The sequence below is a fragment of the Frankliniella occidentalis genome, unplaced genomic scaffold (genome assembly GCF_000697945.3).
Source record: "Frankliniella occidentalis isolate FOCC.00 unplaced genomic scaffold, Focc_3.1 Scaffold90, whole genome shotgun sequence".
Classification (NCBI taxonomy): Eukaryota; Metazoa; Arthropoda; class Insecta; order Thysanoptera; family Thripidae; genus Frankliniella; species Frankliniella occidentalis.
The window spans coordinates 387110-396397 of NW_026267219.1; the positions used below are offsets into that span (position 1 = coordinate 387110).

At 39.2% G+C, this 9288-nt stretch overlaps 3 protein-coding genes across 3 annotated transcripts; 1 reads left to right on the forward strand and 2 right to left on the reverse strand.

The window, feature by feature from the left end:
- The first annotated feature begins 318 nt into the window (after positions 1-318).
- LOC127748632 (39S ribosomal protein L51, mitochondrial-like) lies at positions 319-1402 on the forward strand. Its single transcript, XM_052269377.1, has 2 exons — positions 319-399; positions 807-1402. The coding sequence occupies exon 2, from the start codon at positions 811-813 to the stop codon at positions 1312-1314; it is 504 nt and encodes a 167-aa protein (XP_052125337.1). The 5' UTR covers positions 319-399; positions 807-810; the 3' UTR covers positions 1315-1402.
- Positions 1403-1473: 71 nt separating this feature from the next.
- On the reverse strand, positions 1474-6872 carry LOC113204362 (SWI/SNF complex subunit SMARCC2). The gene is made up of 13 exons (XM_026419527.2): positions 6677-6872; positions 6170-6289; positions 5808-6081; positions 5498-5697; positions 5330-5428; positions 5124-5233; positions 4881-5008; positions 4642-4760; positions 4003-4538; positions 3691-3911; positions 3448-3602; positions 2942-3037; positions 1474-2855 (listed from the first exon to the last, which is right to left on the reverse strand). Exons 1-13 carry the CDS (start codon positions 6791-6793, stop codon positions 1941-1943), a joined length of 3090 nt encoding a protein of 1029 aa, XP_026275312.1. The 5' UTR covers positions 6794-6872; the 3' UTR covers positions 1474-1940.
- A 447-nt stretch (positions 6873-7319) lies between these two features.
- On the reverse strand, positions 7320-9267 carry LOC113204374 (phenylalanine--tRNA ligase alpha subunit). Its single transcript, XM_026419547.2, has one exon. It carries the CDS (start codon positions 9115-9117, stop codon positions 7633-7635), a length of 1485 nt encoding a protein of 494 aa, XP_026275332.1. The 5' UTR covers positions 9118-9267; the 3' UTR covers positions 7320-7632.
- Between the last annotated feature and the right edge of the window lie 21 nt (positions 9268-9288).

Genomic DNA, 9288 nt, shown 5'->3' on the forward strand with positions numbered 1-9288 from the left:
CCTAAATGACATTTCCTCGCTCAAAATTACAGTTAAAAGTAAGTTACGACGATGAAGCGATGGGTGTCTTGTCTGTGGGGCGAGGCGAACAATAATAGAGGTTCACACACAATCGTGCCAAGCTCAAGCTGGCCAATGTTCAAAAACTAAAAAGATCATAGGTCTTGAGGCAAACAAGAAAATAATAGCAAAAAATTATGGCAATAGTTTTAAGAAAGACAAAAATATTACTCTTTACTCCAACAAAGCCCTGATTTAAATGTATAGATGGAGATCTCTTTGCTTAATATCGTTTGTGTAGTTTGTCTCCTGGTGTAGTGTAGTGCCTTCGTCCCCCTCTCTCTCCACCTCCCCAACCTTTCTAGCAGACGCCGACGAAAACGGCCGTGTTTTGAGGAGGTTAGCCGTTCGAAGTGTAATAATCAATTTTTCAAACGTTGAGATCAACAATTAATGAAAAATTTGAACTGTCGCGTGAAATTTAGTTGCACTTTTTAGAATATATCAGGTATGTTTTTAAAAAAAATTATGATTTGAACCGAAACCTTGACATATACCTACTAGTACTTTGGTTATTATATCACTAGTACTTTGGTTACTATATCATTACAATTACTATTTTAATTATTTTAGGCGAGTTAACCACAAAGTTTTTGTTTTGAATAAATTCTGGAACCCGGAGCACTTTTCTGGATGTATTTTGTAGAAATGATCTTACCCTCATCATTGGTTGATTTTCTATAAATCTCCTATTTGTTTCTATTTTTTCTCCTTGATTAATTATTTGGTGGTGTGTTATGTTGCAGGATAATGAGCACATGTGTGTCAGCTGTTTCCAATGGCCTTCGGAAACTTTGGACCCCTCCTGTTTTTCAAGTTCGTTTCCGATTTCACAAGGACAAAATTGAAGCAGGTCCATTGAAGAGAAGATATGGCTACACAGAGCAGGCTATATCCAAGGGTCTATTACCTCATGTTAAACATGAGAAACACATCCCTGGGCGTCAATTCATCCCCGCCGATAATTGGACTCCAAAGAAAGCGTTATTTGGTCAAAATGACTACATAGATATTTTCACTGGTCGCATCCATCCAACTAAAGTCCTCTATGACGTACCTGCTTATCTACGAGGATTCAAGGGAAATGAATTTCAATGCCTGATGAGGAAACAGAAAATGCAGAAGCATGGAGAAATACCTTGGAAATATCCTAGTACATGGAGAGACATGAACAAAAGAATTGGTTGGTTATACAGGTACCTCAATCGGCATACCAGGACTTGGTCGGTCTATAGGAGTCGTATGAACTCGTAGGAACTGCAGCTAACTAAAATATGTTGTGTCCTCTTTCGCTATTTACCATGTATCTTCACAATAAAGTTGTATTAAACCTTTTATAAAATATATCTTTTCACCTTGGCCATGGTAGTAAGTGAGTTAGGTAGAAGGTTACTATAGGAAAAAACTCAGCTGTAGAGACATAAAATGTTTTAATTTACAATATCACAAAGTGACAATCTTATATAATATTTAGTTGATGAAGAAATTGATTCTAAAACTATAGCATTATGAAGCTACATTATACAATTAAGGTCAACCATATACTACACAGTTTAGCAGAGGAACTAAAAAAAGAGTGAAATCAAGACCTCGAGAAAAAGATGGGAAGCAAGACTGAACAGTTACATGGCCTGTAACAGGACGGGTCAAAAATAAAAAGAATGTGCACACATGAATACTATGTTAAAAATACCTAGGTAATCTTCATACAACTAAATTAAATGTAATTACTACTTTTCTAACTTGCTACAAATATTGAGAGACAAATACAACAGGTACACAATTTGAGAGGACCTAATTATAAATCTTAGCAAAACATACATTTAACCACTCATTCAACCACATCATACACAAGACAATTTACATAATCATAACCACACTTAAGCTGACGTTGCTTGCGGTGAAGGTTGCTGCTGTGGGTGGGGTGGTTGCAAATGTGGTGCAGGTGGGTGAGGAGCGGTTTGCTGCATTTGCTGCTGTTGCTGAGTCAAAGGTGAAGCCGGCGGTATACCTCCTTGATCATGTTCCATTTGCAGTCTCTGCTGAGCCTGCTGTCTTGCCCTGAATTCAGCTGCCTTCAACTGTTCAAGGTGGAACTGTTGTCTCTCTGTAATTAGCTGTTGACGCTGGTACTCTAGGCCCTCTCTTTCTCTTTCCATAGTGCTCTCTAACTCTTCAAAGTGTCTTAGTTTAATTTCAAGCTTCTTCATTTGTGTTTCCACAAGTAAAGCAACAAGGGATTTGATCTTACGTTCCTCAACAGCTGCCAGATGCTTGGCTTTCACTGCTGCAGCAGCAAGAGCAGCAGCTGCAGCTGACTGTAATTGAGCATCTTTAACAATCTTAGGCTTAGCTGGAACATCTTTAGTTTTTTCCTCATCCTTTTCCTTCTTTTCTTCATCCTCATCTCCTTCCTTCTTATCAATATCCATGGGCTCATCCTTCTCTTTTTCAGCATCTTTTTCTGAATCTTTTTTCTCTACCTCTTTCATTTCTACATCCTTATCTGTATCCTTCTCTTCCTTCTTGGTATCCTTAACATCCTTTTCCTTATCCTCTTTAGCACTCTTGACTGCTTTATCAACCTCAGACTCAGATTCTTTGTCCTTTGCATCTTCCTTTCCATCTTTCTCACTCTTTTCGTCCTCCTCTTTGCTATCTTTCTCATCTTTTTCCTTACCTTCCTTATCTCCATCTTCACCATCTTTCTTGTCCTTATCATCCTTTGATTTTTCCCCATCTTTCTTCTCTTTCTCTTCTTCATCTTTCTCAGGTTCTGTACCAGCAATACCAGTCTGCAACACAAAAAAGGAACAATTTATACTTAGACAGGACAGGAAAAAGAAAACTAATATCAATAAGACATAATTTTAAAATGTACCATAAGAAGGCCAGCAACAGGATCAGTCTTTCCCTCTGCAACAGCTGCCTCAACACTCTTCAAGTGTTGCTCTATAACATTAGCGGGCACTTCATCCTAGAAATAACAATAGAGGAATGTTACAACTTCTTCGCCACAGAGAGATTGCATATTGTATGAGAGGGCCTTTAGTGCAGGATAAGACTTTACCCAAACACTCAATTTCCACTCATGGACATTTTTCTACAAGCATTCTCTGCCTACACTTCAATACCAAAGAAAAGATGCAGAGGATTTGGAGAATACTTGAATACTTATTTACCGTAACTTAAAACCAATTTTAATGTACAAGAGGGCCTTTAATGCTGAGTAAGACTCTACCCAAACACTCATTTTCCCCTAAGTTTGTTCTACAAATATTCCAAGCCAACATCAATGACATCATTTGATGCAGGACAAAACAGAGAATATTTGACTATTGTATCTTGTTGTTAGATAGAATTAATGTTATAGTAAAATAATGTTACCTTGATGTTGGCAAACTCCTCCATGGCAGCCTTTGCAGCAGATGCAGCAACTCGTGGATCAACTACTGATGCCAAGAAAGCAACAGTGGACATGATAGGATTTCCAGCCTTACTGAACGGAATGGGTTGGTACGCCAAGGGACCAAGAGCACCTCCTATTTGAGAAGAACATAAACAAAATAGTAACTAATTAAGGAAACAGGACAGTGTTTCAGTTTATTTTCCTACAGCTAATTGACTTACCAGCTTCATGGTCCTCGAGGTAAGGGTCTTCAATAGGTAAACGCAAGAAGTGCAAGATGCACTCATCTTGTGTCCTGCTGCCAACATGTTCACAAACTTTGTTCCAGTCATCCTTGTAGAGTTCAAGACCTTCAAGCAGCAGAAGAGTTTCCTGATAAGTCCAGTCACGGGTCATACTAGCAGCAGTCTTGTTGCGCAGTGCTGCTGGTTTCCGAGCATACCTGATAAATTGAGGGAAAGGGAAGAGGATTTAAGTATTAAAAAAGAAAGAGGCAATGAAAAACAAAAAAAGACAGGAACAGGTCTACTTACTGGTCAAGTTTTAGACCGAAAATGCTTCCTGGATCTGCATCAGATTTCTTAGGAATTTCTTTTTTGTCCATATCCAGAAGAGTTTTAGCAGCAGATGGTTGTGGAGTTTTAGGTGGGTTAACAGGCTGCAATCCACTCGGTGTATCTGCCAAAACATGGAAGTGGGAGGTGGGCGGAGGACCCATGGGAGTGGGTCGGCTGTCAACATCCACCTGGTAGTTGATAAGACCCCACTGCTCTAAGAAAGCATGAACGCGCATGATGGCGCACACATCACCAGCCAGGTTCCGCCTGCAAGCTGTGCTAGTTATATACTCAGTGGGGTTTAGTCTGTATGTATCAATCATGAAGTTGCGGTAAGCCAGATAGATTTCAGGTGTCTTGCTTTTGTTCTTGCCATTGAAAAATTCTGGAAGAGCTCTCTTCTCAACAGTATGAATAGCATTGTAATCGAACCATGCTGAATAGCTTGGAATTATTATGTGGTGAGTTTGCTCAGTCACATTGTCCTCTTGGTCATCTTTCAAAGTTCCTTCCTAGAAGAACAATAAAATTGGAAAGTTAAGAAATCAGATCACTCAAGAAAGTTGTAAGTGACATAAAGTATAAAGTGTGCTAAAATAACTGACGTGGACATACTTGGGTGTCTGAAGCTTTTCCCATTTGGCTGTCCTCGTTCTTGTCACCATCATCATCTAAATCATGAACTGTTCCACCCTTAACAGGCTGAAGGTCACTATCTTTCTTGGAAGAAAGCGCTGGGGAGCAAAAGGAGTTTTCACATCATGTTAGTCAAACTGAAGTTACTAATAAGACAAAAAATTTCTGTGAATGTACATTTATCTGAGACCCCTGAGACCCAATGTATTGATTCATACCTGGCTTGCTAACATTAACTTCAGACACATTTGGCTCAGCAGGAGGATCATCCATATCCTTGGTCAGATCATCATCATCATTATCCCCTTTGTGTTTTTTGCCAACAACAACAGCAGGGCTGCGACCACTAAAATAAAATAAAAAAATTAAGCAATGAGACAACACACAGGTGATGTTTAGCCCAAGTTGTGCAGTGTTCATGTCTGTAAGTTCTGGAACATTTCACATTTCAGGACAGATACCTTTTCCTCTTGCCTTTCGGTGGAGGGCTAGGTGAACGTTTACGCTTCGGCTTGCCTTTCTTGTTTGACGGATCAGATAAACTCATTACATCATCAACAGAGATGCGTAACTGTAAAATTACAAAAGATTATTTTCTTGATTACTTTGAACGAATACAAAAACATAGAAATAGACTTAAGTGATGTGCACAAAATCTTGGTAGTACCTTATGAACTTTCTTTTTGCCAGCCTCATCAACTTCATAGTCTTCTTCATTCATCCATTCATTGTACTGCTCCATTTCAATGGCCCAGTTAGCACCAACCTAGAAAGACATGGATTATAATTAGTGATAAATGTGCAAGCTTTCAATTAAGGCCGACCAAACACTCACCCTCCACGCTTCAGTGTGTGGGGCTGGTGAATCAGGAGGATCCACGGGTAGCTCAACACTATTCCACGAATCATAGCTGTCCGGGAAATAGTACCAATGCATCATAACCATTCGGTCCCGGCGAAGAACTGGGCGAGCATACTCTTCATCCAAAGGATCACAAATAGGGTAGACAATGTGTGAGGCTTCCGACTCATTTTCTGATTTAAAAAAAAAAATGGCAAGTTTAGTAGAAGAGAATTAAAACATTAATTTAAGAAATAAATGCAGCACTTATTTTATCTACAATGGTTGTGATTTTGCTTTTTACCTGTGATATTTCCCTGATGTTTTTTAACAACTTCTTTAACTTTCTGAGCTGTCTGCTTGTCAACATCTGGTCTCACAAAGACATTAGGAGGAGAAAACACTTTAGATGCATTTAATGCTTTCTCTACTTGTCCCATCATCTCAATATTCCGCTCTAAACGTGATGGAGACTGCAAGTCAAAGCGACGCCATCCTTGTTCACTTTTAAACTTATACATCGTTGAAAGAATATGACAAAGTGCACCACCAGGTTTCATATCGAGAAAAAGCTTCATCTAGAAAATATTAATTGGATTAGTGAAAACGTTAATTCAGTTTCAATCTAACATATTTCTAATGATAAAATGAAGATCTCCAGCTTACAGGAAGGCGAGTGTGCTGTGGTTTCTGAGTGTTTTTACCAAAATTGTCTTCTTGAAACTGTACAAGTGATATTAGAAGAGACGAAAGTCCCTTGTTGGTCGGAGGATCTGTTTGAATGTACTGGAAAATAGTAAAACACAAAACTTTGCTATAATGGTTGGAAAACCCATCTTAACTCAAAAATGCGACATTGAGAATAATTATAAGAAACAAAGGTATGACAGGGAGGCAAAGAAATACCAATAACAATAGCCAGCAGCATAGGCTGTGCCCCCCCCCCCCCTTTCCCCTCTCCCTTTTGAAAATCTCCAGTAAGGTTAGAGTATAGAAAAGTAAAGGTAGGCTAAACTGCCCGTAGGAAATTGTGAACTGGCCATTCGGATCTAAAATGGCTAATAAAATTTAAAGCAGAAGCTACGTATAGTAAATAAACAAATAAATAGTACCAACGCGGGGTATAGGTTGGACGCAACCCGGGCGGCTTCACAAGAGAGCATTCATACTAACCTTCTTCGCATTCTTCTGGAGCCAAGTTTTGACTCCATCCAAAAGAGAAATAGTCTCAGGTGACTCGAAGAATTTGGCGTTGGGGCTCCCATCTTTTTTGGGGCTCAAGATGTTCATTTTGGACAATAAATAAATACACTGACGCTTCTCTCCCGGTTAATGGCGCACCCCGGTGTTTTTCGTTATTGTTTTTTTTTTTAGGATCGATTGATGAGGTTTGCCAACAAAACAAATCGAAAACAAATTAAGGAGTATTAATTTGACAAGTCACAAAACAAAACAACAATCTTCTGAGTTTGAATCTTTTTCGAATGAGGGTACAGTTTCAGCAAGTAAAATTTTTATGTACAATCGTTAACTTCAGATTGTTCTTTTGTGTTGCTGTTGGTACACTATTGGCGCCCGATGTTCGAAACATTTCAAATCAGTTCCGGAATGTAGCTTGAGAAAGGGCCGCCTTTTCTCAAGAATGTAGTTTCTCCCTTTTTCCCAATTGTACTTCGGACAGGCATTTTTTCTGTAACATATGCCATCACTCTTGCCAGACTGGGCAAATTTTGACAATGACATTACTGGTGTCATTTTCTCAAAACTGCTGGGTACACGTGTACACGCGTACTTGCTGGGTAATGAATTAAAACACTTTTTCTTTCATCACATTTCATTTATTTGACATGGCAAACTCAAGAGCACAACATTGTCATGTTGTTATGTCTTTACATAGCATTACATGGATACAAATGTCATACCAACAACATTTAATGATAGAACCTTGAGTCAGTTCAAAACAATAATACAAAACATAACATTATAAAACCCTAAAATACAGAAAAGAAAAAAATTGAGTGAAATTTTTCATTAAGATTCTGTGCAGGAAAAATTAACATTTTGACAGTTACAATAAATAATGAGAAACAAACAAGCTGACACAGTTAAGACTTTGTAAAATAATTTGATCATTTTTCCAGCCTGCAAATGGCATTGTCTTTCACCATTTGCAAATCAACCTTGGGTCCAACAAGATCTCTGATGTTATTAAGGCCGTATTTAATCATTGTTGGTCGTTCTAAGGAGAGGCCCCATGCTATAACATTAACATTCTCTGGAAGTCCCATAGGTAACAACATCTCTGGCCGGAACACTCCAGAATTTCCAACTTCAATCCACTTTCCTAGACCGTTGTGGTAACAGAAAATTTCCATACTTGGTTCTGTGTATGGGTTGTAAGCAGGCTTAAATTCAAGCTGAGTTATGCCTAATTTCTTGAAGAATTCATATAATATACCAATAAGGTCTCCTAAAGTAAGATTGTAGTCTGCAACAACACCCTCAACTTGATGGAACTCTGCAAGATGAGTAGCGTCCAGAGTCTCATTCCGGAATACTCTGTCAATACTGAAGTATTTGACAGGGCGGAAACCTTCTTGGGCCAATCTGTACAGCATTCTTGCACTGACAGCTGTTGTGTGGGTCCGCAACAAGTTCTTCTGAGCTTCCTCAATCTTCCAATCATAGCCGTATCCTTGAGAACCAAAGCCGCCAGAGCTATGAACTTTCTTTACCCTTTCAAGGTAATCACTAGGGAAATTATTACTCTTCTGGGGATCGGACAGGAAAAATGTATCATGAGCATCTCTTGCAGGATGTTGCTGCGGTTGGAACAAAGCATCAAAATTCCAGAAGGAGCTTTCAATAAAATTGTTGGTAGGCATTTCGGTAAAGCCCATTTCAAGAAATATGTTACGAAACTCCTTTCGAACTTTCAGTAGAGGATGTAAGTGACCACATTCCAGGGGGGTACCAAGAGCATCTAAATTGTAAGGTTTGAATTTCTTTTCTTTCCACGATCCTGTTGCTATCATCTCAGGAGTGAGATCAGTTTCCAATTTTTGCAAAGACAAAGAGAACTCACTGCCTTTTTTGAGAAGAAAGCTTTTAATAACAATTTCTTGAATGAGTTTCCTTTTCTTGAAATCTTGCTTCACTGGATCCGCAACATTTCCCACTTGGCCTTCATCAATCAGACGGAGATTGTCCCGAACTAAATCCTTAATTTCGGACACCTTACGTATGACCATAGGAGTGCCTTTGCTTTTGTCAACTGCAATCCAGCCTGCAGACATTGCTTTGCTAAAGCCAATCTTGGCATTCGGAACTGACTTCATGATTTCAGCTTGAGCAATACCCTCAGATGGTACTGCCTGATACACTAGGGCTTCATGACTCCCATTTGCTACAACACTTTTACCTTCATCAGTCAATTCTAATTTCTTTGAGCTTTGTGCTTCAGCGATAATCACATCACCAGAGGCAAGAATACTCTTGACAGCTCCAATTACCTTCTGGTGGTCTTCCTGTAACACTCCTGCTACATCCAATGTATCGATCTCACCCTTATCCCCAATGAGAGCGAGGATCTTCTCTACTATTTCCGTAGCCATTGTAACGCACGTTTATCTATTATATCCGGTCGTCTAGAACAAATTGAAGTAATTATGTAAATGATGAAACAACTTTCATCGGTGTCATAACCTTACACCAGCATCTGCTCTCAAGCAGCGACCCCGGCCACGAATCCATCCGCATCATGCATCATTCATATCAACAAGGCA